General features: G+C 39.4%; 1 protein-coding gene across 1 annotated transcript; it reads right to left on the reverse strand.

The window, feature by feature from the left end:
- Positions 1-162: 162 nt before the first annotated feature.
- DLD (dihydrolipoamide dehydrogenase) lies at positions 163-15,952 on the reverse strand. Its single transcript, XM_052788989.1, has 14 exons — positions 15,844-15,952; positions 14,727-14,802; positions 13,842-13,921; positions 10,641-10,709; positions 8,131-8,200; positions 7,657-7,757; positions 7,168-7,311; positions 6,901-7,002; positions 5,547-5,737; positions 3,934-4,104; positions 3,344-3,533; positions 2,816-2,953; positions 1,294-1,383; positions 163-1,187 (listed from the first exon to the last, which is right to left on the reverse strand). Exons 1-14 carry the CDS (start codon positions 15,880-15,882, stop codon positions 1,122-1,124), a joined length of 1,527 nt encoding a protein of 508 aa, XP_052644949.1. The 5' UTR covers positions 15,883-15,952; the 3' UTR covers positions 163-1,121.
- Between the last annotated feature and the right edge of the window lie 443 nt (positions 15,953-16,395).

Genomic DNA, 16,395 nt, shown 5'->3' on the forward strand with positions numbered 1-16,395 from the left:
CTGCAAAAAACTTAAAATGAGCTACTGAAATTGGGCACATTCCATATACATCTTGGGGCTCTTCCCAAGATGCCATTTGTTTGTGACTTTCTTCACGTATTTGACAACCTAGACACTAAAAGGAGTAACGGGGCCTATCAGCAAACAAACCCAAGAAGACCCTCCAGCCATGTCAAATATTTATTAAGCTCTCTTGCTACAGAAGAGACAGAAAGAGAGCACAAAATAGAAAACAGAAGAAGAGAAGAAAGTATGTCTTAATCGTGTGGAGAGCTGATACTGCAGCCCTTATGTGTGGAAGGTGCAGAATAACCCTCATGTCATAGCACTTAACAGCAAGTGCTGCTTCACTACCCAGTTTCAGTCTTTCAAGTTTAGGAGAATTGGACAATGGAAGCTTTAAAAACAAAAAAGATTAAGTTGCAGTAAAATTAATTTTTCTTCAGTCTCACTTCTCTATCAGCCCTCGATTTTTCCCCTGCTGAGTTTTCAGTATGAAAACATGACGTGTGGAGAATCACACACACACAGAGTAATTTTCTCTTTAAAAAGTCAATATAGTTTTAATTGATCTATATAAGACCCTCTCCTCCCAACATCCTAACACTACTAGGTCAAAACAAGTTTTGGTACTTGTATGTAAGAAGTAGGTTAAATACTAAAGTTAATCCTTTCAAAAGGAAACACATTTTTGTGCGGAAGTGACAGTGGCATTTTAAGTGCCAGCGGCATTATAAGTGCCAGCATTCAACTGGTTTAGTCTATCACTGCTTCAAATAAGAAAAACACCAGGTATGCTGGACACTTATCCAGAGTTTTGACCAGCACACCTGATGATCCCATGCAGCAGCGAAATGTTTGGTTTTGAAAAAGAGAAGAGTTCTGTGAGGCTGTTTTTCTGCAACATTCATCATGTAAATAAACATGTAATTTTAACTATTTAATTTACAGAGACTGGACAATTCCACTTGTTCCAAACTCTAATTGTTTAAATATGTGATGTTTAAAATGAAGAGATTCACTTAGTTCGGTCCTGAAATCCTCAGACTCAGCCTTCCATAAGGGCCCACAGTCCATTTTCAGAGATGTACTATACACGTACAAAGATCTGCTCTTTCATTTTAGAAGTTGATAGCTTTGCCAAAAGATGCTGCTAGGTTTGCTTCCCTGAAGGCTTCTGACACTGTCTGTAGAGAGCAAACACAAAAAGGTACAAGTCATTAATAGTCACATGTAATTACAGCATACCTGTGTAACCCTGGTGTTCAACAGTCTGTTTAGAAAAAAACCTACTGGATGGGCGTGGCAAACTCTGGCTACATCTTCACATGATGCTCCATATTCCATAGCAAGGGCAGCTTCATTAACCATTTCGCCAGCACCCTGTAAATTTAATGGTATTTGTAATTAGCACAAGTCTTTATGCAGTTGTCCAGGTTCTCCTGAATCAGTAACAGCTTGTAAATAAGCATCTTTTGCTAAAAAAGAAAAGTTGTATTATAACTAGCAATTCAGCTGTGTTCTAATATAAGTACTTAATCTATTTGGTGACTGTGCTCAAGCCTAGCATAAATCTAAACATAATTCTTAATGAGAGTATTTGTTCTCTCATTGCTGAGAGTTGTGCAAAAGCTGGGCATTTTTCCACTACAAGATACTGGTCAGATAATACCCACATTCTCAAAGCTACAGTATACGTTATCACTGCTGAAACCTCCCCAAAACTTCCAATGCCCCTTAGAAAGTTAAATAGATAACTAGATAAACAAAAGCATGTTACTACATCTGCACCCTCATTTTTGTTTGTTGTATTTATGTGCATTTACTCAGAGAACCTTTGAGGAGTCAAATATAGCGAAATCTCCAGTTATATTTTTAGCATTCAGATACACAATTGTAAGATCTTCCCCCAGCCCTTTCCCAATGAAGAAAGTTAGTCTCTCTCACACCAATAAACTAAAGTTGTGCTTCCTTTAAGGCATGTTGATTTTTAAATGACTGGCATTGTGAGAGAAAATAACTAGTGTAACATCTTATTATTCCTATAAGAAATTATAAGAATCAGATTCAGAAACAAAAAGCCTATCCACTAGTGTTGACAGTATATCCATTCATAGGAATAAAGTTTCCTTCCCAGGAAAACATAGAGCAGTTTTAGTGTTCTTACTCTTAAAAGAAAGCTGTATACAAAGATGCATGGAAGTGTTTCTGCATACATCTTTAGAAAAAAAATTATTTAAAAGCTAAGAAACAAAATAGAGAGGGTCTAACTTTGGAATGTGTGAAACAGGAAAATGATACTTTTCCCAAATAGAAGTTTCCGATTTCTCATCTTTACAAAGGATTTTTAATCCAAGTTCCATAAGTTACTGACCCCAGATTTGGTGACTGTAGCATAAGGTTACCAGCTTTGCTGAAGTCTGAAGTTCAGAGAGGGGAAAAAAAGAAAACACCAATGAAAGAGCCACAGTCTGTTCAGCTCCCTCAACTTCCAGAACTTAAGTAACAATTTCTGCTATTCTCTCAAGTATTTGGCAGTATTCATTTAAAAAAAAAAAAAAAAGTCAGAGAAACCAATTAACCCTAGCAATTCTAGGGAGAAAAAAAAATGCTGGGTCTAACACCAAACAGAAAAGTGGGAAGGACGGTGGGGCTGCAGAAGAGAACAGTAAGTAAAAATTACTATGGTAGACTCAAATCTTCCTTCTTTTTACAAGCACCACTTCTCCTAACTTGCAAACTACTTTGCGACTGTGCAACACTAAATAAAAGACCCTTACAAGGCCAAGACAACAGCGCAATTTACAATACTTACTGCGCCTAAAATGTGAGCACCCAACATCCTGTCTGTTGATTTTTGACTAAGTATCTTCACCATGCCATCTGTGTCAGCATTTGTCTTTGCTCTACTGTTCGCCGCAAATGGAAATTTCCCGATTTTGTATTCTATACCCTACAAAACAGGTATGTGTTACTGAGTTAATGACCAACACAACAATGTAACCATACAGACAATTTGGTAAGTACAAGAACAGAAGCAAAAAAGACACACATGACACACAGAGCAATGCATAAGAACGACCACCAAAGGGGGTATAAGGGGGTATTAAAAAAAGATTAATCAGCGAATGAACAATATTAACTTCACAGGATAGAAAACATTAAAGAAAACTGTGACCCTCAGGAGAGTGGCATGCAGGAGGAGATCATTCAGTCATACACCCTAAGCAATAAATTCAGATGCAGAAGTTCTCCTGGAAAAAGTAGCTAGATAAACTACTAGACAATGAAACCACGCCCAAGATAGAAAAACAGTTTTGTCTGAGAAGAAAACAAACAGTACCTCTTCTTTCAGCTGTTCTTCTGATTTGCCAACCCAGGCTACTTCAGGGTGAGTGTATATCACAGAGGGTACGCAGTTATAGTCAATGTGAACTGCTCCCCCAGCCATCCCTTCTACACAAAGAATGCCTTCATCCTCAGCTTTGTGGGCCAGCATAGGTCCAGCAACTACATCACCAATAGCATAGATGCTATCAGACCAATGAAACAGAATAAGACACTGTTTAAAAACATCCTAGCACACCTAGGCTACCTTATATAATAGTCAGTTTGAAACATGTTACTGAAAACTCTAATCAACACAAATTAAAATACTAAATTTCAAAATAAATACAAAGTATAAGAGAGCAGTTTCCACAGAATGACCACACTTCAAGAAGTACTAGTGACATGAAATACAGTGACTTTTAAATTACAAAACTTCAAAAGTTGACTAAAAATCTTCAGCTCCTGAAATACAGAAATCTTAAGTTTTCCTTTGAGAAAAGAAAGCTATATTCTGCAAATTAAAAAAAAAAAGTGCTTTAGTAGGTTAAACTTTTAAAAATAAGAGTTCTGTTTAAAAAAAGTAAAATATTTAGTCTTACTTACTTTGGAATTTTGGTTTGGAATCTGTTATTGACTGGGATTCTCCCCCTCTTATCAAGTTCAATGCCAATATCCTCAAGACCTAGATTTTTTGTAAAAGGACGTCTACCGATGCAAACTAGGAGCACATCACAAGTTATTACTTCTGCCTTGCCACCAGCAGCAGCTTCAACACTATAGAAAAATAAGCAGAAAAAATGCTAAGCTGTAAACTTTCAGCATTATATTTCTCTGACTAGTAACTAACATAATCCAGATGGTGACCTACTGGCTGGATCTGGCATCCAAAACACTTGCATTCAGCCTGCCCCACTCTTCTTCCTTGCAAGGGTTGAGGAGTAGAAGAGGGAGGAAGGGACAATAACTCTTACTACATTTGTTAACAACTCAGATACAGAAATTCAGGCTATATATCCACTAGCAAGTAGCATGACCTGATAGGATCAAATCTCTACAGCAAAATCGACATCCAAACTATACATATTTTGCAGTGGGGTAGGGCCATGTATTCTGAGCAAGCTTTCTTCTGGCCCAAGAACCAAACACCTGTTAGCAGCTGCCCTGCATCAGGTGCATCCCTCAAGTGCATCTTTGTGTTTAACTGCACCCAGAACAAGTTCAGTTCATGTGCTCTGAGAGTGCAAGAACCAAAGCATGGTAAATGAGCGTAAGAAGGAAGTGTGTTTCAAAAGCATACTCCTGAACCAAAATGAAACTCTAAATGTAAAAACAGACTACAGAAGAGCTCTAACCAGCATCAGCGTGGGACATAAAGAAGCCCAAATCTAGTGTTTCCTGTCGGCAGGGTGTGTACTGCCACATCTAGGGCCTTTACAGTGGAGGAGGACAGACTATCCCGAGCTACAGCAATACAGCAAATACAAGTCTCACCATATTAAGATTCCCGTGAAAAAACATTTAAGCTTACTTTTGTTAAGTAACATGAAGCTTTTTTCTTAAAACTCAAGCTACAGTTTCTGCATAGAGAATACATTAACAAGAAAAAGAAGTAGTGTATAGGTATGGACTTTTACAAAGCAAATTTGCTTTATATCTTTCTATAATAGCGATTCATCTATAAGTCTTCAAAGGGCTTGACTGTGGCCATTAAGAGACACTCTGGGGTAGTTTCATTTATTTCTGCTCAAAAGCAATAAAACCTCTGCTATGCTTCTTTTGAGGCAAGAGGAGGTATGGACAAAATAGCTCTTCCAGTAAGCAGTCAAGAATTAATGGCCTGAAAATGACTGTATGAACAATCATGATATTTATGTTAATTATACCAGAAGCAAAGATCTTCCATGAAAAGAATGATTTAGGGTTCTGTTTTTATTACTGATCTCACTATAACAACACTGGTTTTATACTAGCACGCCTTCAACTCAAGTCAACGGAACCTCTCCTGTATAAGCAATCTAGGATTCGGACCCAAAATTACAAGCTCTGTAGGTTACAATACAGGATAAAAATTAAGTTTCACTAAAGAATTAAGTTTCATCCTAAATCCATTTTTTCCTGTTTAAAAAAAAATAATCAGATTGTATTTTTAAATAGGTTTGATGGATTGGGAGGAAGAATATATATGGCATTCCTTTAGTTTTACGTTAAACACTTACGCTACATCAATTTTTCCATCTAGTTTCTTGGTAGCACCAGTAACTTTGGTGTTCAGTTTAAACTTAAGTCCCTGTTTCTGAAGAATACGTTGGAAGTTTTTAGAGATCTCCATGTCAATTCCCATTCCACCAACATGGCCCATGAACTCAACCGCTGTCACATCTGCACCAAGGCGCTGCCAAACTGAACCCTGCAGTCACAACAATATAGGTAAAGTTTTTGAAAAGCAAACTTCAGATTTCTTTACTATAATTTTTACCACAGACTGTAAACTTTTCAAAAGCAGGACAACACATTATAGCAAACTGATCAGTTTTTACAAATGTTACAGTGTAGAATAAAACAACTCCAACTTTCCCCAGCCTTTCCACAAAAAATGGATTTATCACTGCTTGTTTGCATACCCAAAACTTCAATGATTGAATTCACGGAATTAAGCTTTTGAAGAAATAGCTAACAAAATAATTAAGTATAAATTAGGTATGTTTTAGGTTATAGGTATAGAAAAATTCAAAAATCAAAGAATCAAATAGCTCAGAAAACCCAAAGGAAATTGCTTGTGGTGTTCTAATACCACTACAAACTACATCAAGACAATACCACATTAAGGCAATATTATGCAATAAAATGGAACCACCGCTGCTTCTGTATATATTTATGACCACAACCACTATCATCAGCTTCACCAACAAAACCCATATACACCCTATTTACCTGCAGTTACCCACATCCATCCAACACTATTTCACTCCGCTTACTCTTTCCCTGCTTAACAGTCAGCAGGCTAAGCAACCACTAAGCAGATGTGCAAATTTTCAAGCAGTTGCAAGACCAGCAAATATACATTCTTTTTGAAACACATAGGTACGAGGCAAAAGGACTCAGACCAAGATGAACTATAAAGTCTCCACTCCTTTGGTTGTTAGATAGAATGTGTGCAATTGTATCACATAAAAATTTCTTGGGATTAACTCTGACGCACAAGAATTTATCCTGGCTTAAAATGAACTTCCCTTAAAAAAGGAAGTTCTCTCATCTGTACAAAAAGCAGGTACAAACCTCAGTGAAAGTTAACTCCCACCCCCACCAAAAAAAACCCTGTATGTGAGGCCCTGTATGTTCCTCTCGTTTCTGCTTAGCTAACCAGCTGCAGGAGTACTGATCCTACAAACACTTATCACAGCTTTTATGGTAGAAAAGGGAGTTAGCAGGCTATGAAGTCTGAACAGTTTCATTACAACTCACTCAACCAAACATCTGCTAAACCACAGCAACACAATCAAATATAACACAAAAAAAATAACACCCTGTTCCTTTTAAATTAAAGGCCAAGTAGTTTAAATATCCTCTCACCAGTTCCACACCAATGACTCCTGCACCAATGACAACCATCTTTTCAGGAACTTTTTTCAGTGACAGCGCACCAGTGGATGACACGATATTATCTTCATCAATCTAATGACAAAGAAATCCACAAAGGGAGGCTTACAATCTCTTTTATAGGTTATATATAAAACACACAGATGGTGAAGTGCAATCAGATGCAAAAAATTATTACACATTAAATTATGTGGATATAACACATTGAAAAAGAGTACCATTAAGATTTCAAATACATACAGCAATTCCAGGGAAGGGAGCAACTTCTGAGCCTGTGGCTATAAGTATGTTCTTTGTATTGATAACTTGTGTGCTGCCATCTTCTTTGGTTGCAGTGACTTGGTTTTTGCCAGTTATTTTTCCAAACCCAGGTACATGTACAACCTTTAGTAATAAGGACACAGTAAATTCAGATTCAAATTACTTTTATATAAGAAGTTATGCTACATTTAATCTGAGAATCTCACTAATGCTTTAGGGAAGCTGCTAACACGTACCTTTACATCACCATCTAGTACAAATCACAAAGTAATTGTATACTATTCTTTTAAGTAGATTAAGAATGAAGGAACTGTTAATTTAAAAATTTCCTAGAAGAGAAGCATTCAAATTCTGCCCTTGCCAAGTCAGTCACTTGAATTAATTTATGTGGCAAGAATATGAAAATGTAAAAAGAAATTCAGATCAGAAAAAATTACGGATATACCTCAGTATATAATCCAAACTAACCTTGTTTTGTTTAAATAAATGAGCAATTCCACCTGTTAAGGCCTTCACTGCACCACTCTTCTGTTCCATCATCTTCTCTAGATTTAAACGGATTCCTGTAACTAAAATTAAAAACCAACAACTTTCTGTCAAGCATTGCAGTGTTTTTATTTAAAGGAGCTAACCTAAACACAATTAACAGTTCTGACACAGTAAGATGTGTTGAATGGCCCTACTAAATGCTAAAGGTTACATTCAACAACTGCTATGTTGAACAGTATTACACTTTTCAAATATAACTTATCTATCCATGATTCAGTGTTCAAGGAGCAGATACATGTCAGTAACCTTCCAACTGACAGATAAAGGATATTATTTATAAGTTTAAAGTTTTCTGACCAGAAAACTATAGTAGTCAGATCTGAATGATTAAATTTCTTGTTGATGGAAACCATTTATGTTAACAGGCACTGACTAGTTGCTCTTCACACTCACTTTCAATTCCTCTATTAGCGAAATCTTTTCCATGGGCCAAGTGATACAGATGCGAGTTGTTCAGCAAGGCCTAAAATACACACACAGAAATGTGAATTGGGACATACATTCACAACTGAATTATTTATTATATTATTGGGGAAAAAAAATCTGATGTTATTTGCAAAACATTCTCACTATTAAGAAAAAGCCTGACACGTATGTATTTAAAAAGGTTTATTTCAAACACAGAAATCGTACACGGTAGCTCTTACTGAAGTGTTTTATAGTTACATATTTAACATAAAAATAGGAAATAGTTAAATTCACAGCTATCCTTTTTGCTCATTTCACCAGAGAAACTGGAAATGACTCCATGGGGATTAAAAAAAAAATAATAATAGTAAGACTTTAAGTAAAGGAAGGAAAGATGATTCTGACTGACTCATAGGAGAATTTCCTTATTACCTCAGACAAGACATTGCTTGTCAACAAAGAGGATACAGAAAAACTGGATGAGAAAAATCTATACTGAAATCCCTGTTAAAATTTTAGCCTGTGTAGACATATGTGAGTTAAATTTTGTAGTTGAGTTGTGTGCTGAAGTTACTACAACTGCATAGCTAGTTGAGCTGAAGCTAGGTGGCTTGGAGCTAGCTCAGGTCACTGGACATGCAGAATTCAAAGATAAAATTAGAATAGTTTTTATAAGGATGTCTATAAATCAGCAGCTTGAAATACAGAACCTCTATAACTGTATTTTTATTAGAAATAGCATTATAGTTAGGGAGGGTTCTTGGTAAAAAAATCCTGTCTTTCACAATAGCCATCCCAAACATGAAATTATCAGTATCTTTGCAAGAAGGACAACAGTGCAAGTCTGCACAGACTGAAGCCTAAAGCAGGCACAGTAAAAGATTCAAAGCACATTTTGAGATACGTGCCTTATATACACATGATTGAGTAAAACTAATACTGTCAGAATAAGATAATTCCATTTAATTCCATTTTTATGAATAAGTCTTACCAACTCTCTTTAAAATTCATTTGCTCATTTCACATAACTGTCACAACCCTGAATCTCTAACATCCAACATTAATTAAAGACGCAGCCATCGCTTAACACTTCAGCAATTAGAAAGGAAAAAAATTCCATGTACAATGTATTATTTTGGGTGGCTTTTGGAAAGGAATATTTGAATAATTTGTTACTGCCTCAGTGTATGCAGCCTACGTATCCACTTCTTAAGAAGTTTATCGCCATTCAAAAAAATTCTGGATAGCATCCAAGTTTAGCCTTGAGTTCAGAAGTATTTTCAGAACTTCAAAGGATTAGGAAAAAAAAAAAAAAGACTCAAGAGGTTAGTTAGATCCTAGCAGAGTTCCAAACTTTTGAAGTAACAGTGTTGATTGACATCTCATTTTTGAGTTTTGCTTCAGTGTATTAAGATATTCTGAACTTCATTAGAACTATTACTAAAATGTTTAGGAAAATTAATATATAATTTTAAAAACTTTGTATTTAATACATACTGTATTTTCTCCTAACATGCTAATGGAACCTCTCTGAGTAAACAGATTAGAAATAGCAATACAGCTAGGAGAGATCTTGGTAAGAATGTTTGTTACTATAGCCATTACAAACCTGGCATTTCCAGTGTCTTCCTTCACCTGCTACGTGCTGATGAGGCAGACTCCTTTCATGTAGCAATAGCACTGTTCTTACAAGGCCCTAGTTCTGAAGTTACTTAAAACTGGATTGACAACATCAAATATTAGGTTCTTCTGAATTTCTTCTTACTTCTCCTTTCTTTCAGAGTGCATGCCTTGGACTCTCCCTTTTCTCTTCCCGCCTGCACTACTCCACACAAGCACTACCAGCCCCACCCTCCAGGCCATCTTTTGGGGCTGGTGAGAATACTGGTTTAGCTCAGACGAATATTTTGAGAGCTAATCAACTAGGTTCTTTCTACACTCAATGGAAAGAGACAGCTCTCTTCAGAGCATGGTGCATCCAACCAAAACGAGAGTTCATGGTTTTTCAGGAGTGCCTCTCTTCCTCTAATTTAGATTTACTTTCTCTACCTCTAGTGACACAGTTCAGCATTCCTTTAACGTAAGAACATCATCTTCGACAAAACTACAGGTTTATTTTGAACAAACTGATATGAGGCGATCAAGAACTTCACACAGTACAAGAGATACAACCATCTGAAACAGTAGTCATTACTGGTTACAACACAGAGTCTCACTCAGAGTGAGAAGATACATCTCTATGTACCTCTGGTTTTCATCGTCTTCCTCTCTCTCATCTGGGAAAGCCCACAAAACAGAGTTTGCAAACAAAACATTTCTGGTGAGCAAATAGAATTATAACCCTTTGTGTTACTTATATTTATTTGGATCCTCAGCTCATTTCAATTTTTAAAGAAAGTACATCAACCTTGAGAAACCGCTACTTAACCTTTTCCCAAGTGATGTATACAATATCTGTTGTTTTAATGAAGTTAAGACAAACTATGTACACTTACCTTGGACGGAATACATCCAACATTCAAACAGGTTCCACCTAATGTTGCATTTTTTTCTACACAGACAGTCTGAGGAAAAAGAAGAGGTGGGAGGGAAAGAATTTTTTAGCAAGACTATGCTACCATTTCCTTACAGGATATCTCACAAATTAGAATTAATGACAAAGACCAGGCATTTATCTAGTAAATCTTCCTCTACAGATGTCTCATTAACTTCATTCCTAGATTTATTTTGAGGCTCAGATTTCTCCTCCCTCATTTTTTTTCGTAACTTAAAACCCACAAAACGGCTCTTCGCAACAAAATTATCTACCAGAAGACAGCCACATTCCCCACTGCACCATTTATCCTTTCATACAAGTTTAAGTGCTGTTCTTCTACTTCAAAAATCCACAAAGTTGCCTCAATTAAATAAAACACTCAGTTCTGTGAAAGATGTTCCCCTTACAATTAAAAAAAGAAAACCAAACCAACCCTGCAAAAAGCAGAAAATGTGTATCATGCACAAGATTCCTAAAAGCAAGTAATCGCAAGCAAACAACAGATAAATGAACCATCACAGGTTAAAATTGCATGGAGCAATCTTTTCTTTAAAGAAAACAAAACAGGACAAAACCCCCAAACCACAAACATTTCCCTCTCTAAACACACTATCCTGCAAGACCCATTGCTATAAAGTTGTGCCAATACCTATAAAGAAAGAAAAAATAAAAATCAAGTAAAGCAAAACCAAGCAAAAATAAGGTCAATACCAGCAGGGATGGACAATATTTCATCTCCTCCTCATCAACTTGCCAACATCAAAGTGCACAAAGAAAAAAAACCAACTGACAAAACTTCAAGTAAAAATAGATCACTTGGGGAGGCTGGGGGGAAGAGAGTATCAAACTTTTTTTACAGAAGCAAAAGAATTGGCATTCCTTCTTTGCAAGGTGCACACATGTCCAAATAATAGTTCCTTGGTTTATACTCTAAGAGCTCCAGTCTTCTGAAAAGTAACTACCCAAGTGAAAGCGTTTCATTATTTCTTTATATTGCTGCTTTTGTGCTAACGTAGAGGTGATGGTAACATGAAGAACAGAATTCACCATATCAAATCACAGAAACACAGAGACACACTGATCCCCTATCTACCCTTCCTCCTGGTTTAAGCACATGAATGCATGAAAAATGAACCAAGGGCTTTAAAAGCTGCACTATGGATCAAACAGCACCAGACTGCTCCTACCTTTACCCAGTAAGGAGGTTCTGCCTCATCCACTTTTACATCAACTTCACCAACAAGGCCAAGCAAAGCTGTTGAAAAGCCAATGTCCAGAGAACATTGTTGACAGTAACGTGGGATGCTGTGGTGGTGATACAAGGACTTAACCCTTGTGCTAGCAGACACAGCACTAAAATTGAAGGTTAAAGTTCAGTAATTCAGTAAAGCACACTCAGGTCCTTCCATGGATGGTGTAACTATAGCATCTATCTTTTTGCTAGTCTCACAAAAACATCTCCTTACATTCCTCAAGGACAACATAAACATTATGTTTATTCAGTGCTACAGGTGACACATGCAAGCACGTCCAAGTACTTCACCCACTCCAACTAGCTGTGAAGCAGTATAACAAAATTACTTCTTGCTATGATGAAAACCAGAATCCAGGGCACTTTTTAACCTCCTTGTATACGGTATCCTATTGTTAATCACAGATATGAAGGGCCTGAGGACAGCGTTGCTCCAAGAAAAGTAGGCATACAGCCACAAAAAATAGCTTTAGAATAAACAAACATGAACTTACATGGCAAAAGGCCTCAATCTCAGTTAAAACCTGTAGCACTGAGCACCTGTTTTCTCAGGTACTAATAGTTCAGTAACAACATACATCTAAAAGCAAGAGTATTTATTAAGACAAAGTAAGTCATGAACACGGATAAAGGCAACTCAATTATCTGCACTAGGTCACAGGTAGATGTAAAGCTTCTTAATGGAATCTCAAACATTTATATGTACAGTTGCACATTAGAAGGCTGAAAGATACCCAAAAAGACACCACTGAAACCCAGTTGTGGGAGTAATGACCAATGAGGGACAACACTCAGAATTACAGAAAAGTTTAGGATGAAGGGACCTCCTCTGGGGGCCATCTAGTCAAACCTCCTGCTCCAAACACAGACAACATCAAAGATGTATCAGGTGGCCCAAGACTTCCTACCGCCAAGTTCAGAAAATATCCAAGGATGAAGACTACACACTATCTGGGCCCCCATTCCAGTGCATTCATCAACAGGAGTTCCTGTCCTTACCAGGTGGTCCAATCAACTCCTTTTTGTCATGAAGTCCAGCTGTCATTCAGAAGCATTGGGACATATCAGCCAGCAGGAACATGCTCAAGACTGCCAGCACCACCTTCTCAGATTTCAAAATAATTAAGAGAAGAATAATGCAGTGCCAAGAGAGTAAGTTGGTCTCATGTTAAGGAGTGAAAGTAAAAAAATATCCTGCTGAAGTCATACCCATTATTTTCATAAATTTAGAAAATCTGAAATGCATTATGCACATACAACTCTCACAATACTCAATTAAATGACACATTAATAGTACACATCAGATAAAAGCAGCCCCTTTCAAAAGGCCTTCAAAGACAACAGACAGAACAACAGAGATGAACATAAATAAATGTAAAATTAGATACTATAGTATTTCTACAGACATATTTTTGCCTCTCAGATTCTTACCTGGCAATGGAATTCCTCTACTCACATTCAAAAAGCACATCAGTTGAATATTGTTTTTTCCTCTTTTGAGTTCCCTGTCTGTTCTTCAAGACAGTTTTTCAGTGGCCTTTTTGTCACTATCTCTTTTTTTTCCCACCCTGCCCTTTTTTTTGTTGGGAGAAAAATTCCTTCCTAGCATTCTTTTCCCACTTTCTGTTCCACAAGAGTATCAGCCCACTTCAATTATCACTTCCAACCAAAAGCAAGCTGTCCTGAGCAGCTTTGTCAGTAGCAGGGCTATAGACAGTAATACCTTCACATTTCCATTTAAACTTCTGTGTAATCTGGGTAAGCAAGGTTAAGAAAGATTACCAACATGTCAACAGCGTCTGGTGGCCCAAGATGTGACAAAAGAATTCCAGTTTTTCAGTATCACACAAACACCTTTCAAGTTCATCTGGATGAATATTCTGCTATCGGAGTGAGGTCTCATCTTACCTTAAATCCAAGCTGAGCTGCTTTGATAGCAGCAACATACCCTCCAGGACCAGAGCCAATAACTGTGACATCGGCATCAACTGAAACAGAGAACATTTGCATTATTTTTGTTTCCGCAATTAAAATTTTACTGCAGGAATATCAGTTTATCATTTCTGAAATAATTCATGTTTGAAAATATATATTTTTTTTAAAAAAGCAAAATAGCTATTAAAAATGATGCAACTTAATAAACTAGGTTTAGATAAGTAAATTACACCTCACATCTGAAAGTAACTTTCTGGACAAAGGGAAAGCTTGCATGGAGGTATTTACTCTGCAATAAAAACAGCCAGTCTTAAATTTTACAGGGAAAATAATGTAAAATGAAGTGAAGAAACTGACTTCTGTCTGACCCATCCCTCTTGCTATAAATCCTTTAGGAACTTAACCCAAGATGTCTGGATAGTTTACTACAACATTTTTCCAACATAGCTTCAATTGATGTTTAGTGCAAAAGATAAATGCTTACCGAATGCCATAAAATCAGTAGTTTATAAAGGAGAAAATATGGCTGATACAGATACCTGTGCAACCCCTATTGATTACGAATGCAGCAGAAGCAATGAACTTTGTACCTAATTCATATCTCGTAACCACAATCTCCTTTGGAATATTAATTACCATCACTGTTCTTATGTTATAGAAAGTTCAACTTTTATTTATAGCTTTTGCTTGATATCCAATAAGGCAAATAAGCCATTATTTTTCATCTAAATCTCCATGCTGACGAGGATTCCACTGTCACCTGCAAGACTGATTTGAGTTTGAAGCACTGCTTTGGTTTTTTTGGGGGGGTGGGTGGCTTGGGTTTCTTGTCCAAACAAATTCCTCACAATTAATTACCTTGATCAGCATAGGTCCTTTGTGACACTGCACAAATTCCCTGGAGACCATGATGAATTCGATCAAAATGGCTTCTCTATAAGGGGAAAAAAACCTTAGTTTTAAAAGTTGAAATCTACCCTTGAAGAAAAATAAGCATTCAGCCACACACAGGCAAACACATAGTTACAGTCGCCAGTTAACCAAAACAGGAGCAACGCGACTGAGGCAGACACGGAGGGCGCTGACTGGAACAAGAGGTAGAATTCCCTCTGCCATTTACCTGCTCTGCAACCTCAGCCGGTCCTTACACCTGTTTTCCAGTCAGCCTCGCCTAAGGCTGCCTCTAACTACTCAAACTTTCAACCCTTCACACGGGGCTCTCAAACCACTTAATGACATAAATTAGACGCCCACAGGAGTTTATGAAGAGTCTTGTTCTACAGCCATCCCCTTCAGCCACTTCCTATGAACAGGCAGCATCTCTGAGGCGGTTCTGGAGAGCAAGATTTTTAACTGTAATGGGGCAGCACAGTGCAGCCGCTGAAAGCACCTGACGGCCCGGTCACCCAGTGACTGGAGCACAGGATGCTCCTGAAAGTATTTCTGACGCCCCCGGTGCTGCCCAAAAGGCGGGAAGGGACCCGCTGACGGCCGCCGCTTTCCACAGCCACAGAGGCATCGTGTCCGTCCCCGCTCCCGGCTCCGCCCGGCCGCTCCCTCCGGCTGGGGCCTCCCGCGGCCCGGGGCACCCCTCCTCCGCTCTCGGCAGGTCCAGCGCCAAGGTACCTGGCACCACGGAGGAGAGCCCGAGCCCACCCCTCCCGGGGCGGCGTGACGCCCGCCCGGGGCCAGGCGACACCGCCGGCACCGTGTCACCTCAGCCGCGCCGAGGCCGCGCTGGGCGGGAAGCGACTCCCCTCCCCAGCGAGAGAGGCGAAAGCAGAGAAGGGGGAAAGCGCAGCCAAGCCCCGCGCCCGCCCCAGGGCGCCTGCTCCGGCTCCGCCCGCCCTCACGCCCGCTCCCGGCGAAGGGGGGGGGGGGGGTCAGGAAAGCCCGGGCCCGAGCTCCCAAGCGCGGCGCGGCTCGACTCCCCCCACCCGCCCCACGGCAGCGCCGTCCGCTGCCGGCGCCGTACCCGAGCGAGCGCGCAGGAGACGCGTCCCCAGCGCTGCATGTCCACCGCTCTCGGCCTGCGCCCCGCTGCCGCCGCTCCAAGGACTCCGCGGACGCGCGCAGGCGCAATGGGCCGGGGCGGGGAGCGGGGCGGGGGGTGAGCGGCGGCCGGGCGGCGGGAGGAGCGGGCGCCGCCGAGCGACGAGGCCCCCTGGCGGAGGCGGCCGCCCGGTACAGCGCGGAGAGCGGCGCTGGGGGGCGGGGCCTGAGGGGCCGGGGCGGGGACATGCAGATGAGGCTCTTAAAGCGGCAGGGCGCTCCCGGGGCGGGTCCGCCCCGCCCCGCCCCGCGTAGCCTTGCCCGGCGCTAAATGAATATTCAGGTCAAGCAAAGAAGCTCACAAGCCCACATCTAATGAATCGAAATAAAGTTTGGGAACAGGCGGAGAAAGTAAAAATGCTTCATTTTTCAGAATGGAACCTCCTCCATCTCAATGACAGTGAAACGTACATAAATTCAATTTTAAAATATTCAATAGTATAAAATCTAAGATATTTCATTTTCGAAAGGATTT

Source organism: Harpia harpyja, chromosome 6 (genome assembly GCF_026419915.1).
Source record: "Harpia harpyja isolate bHarHar1 chromosome 6, bHarHar1 primary haplotype, whole genome shotgun sequence".
In the NCBI taxonomy this organism is placed as follows: Eukaryota; Metazoa; Chordata; class Aves; order Accipitriformes; family Accipitridae; genus Harpia; species Harpia harpyja.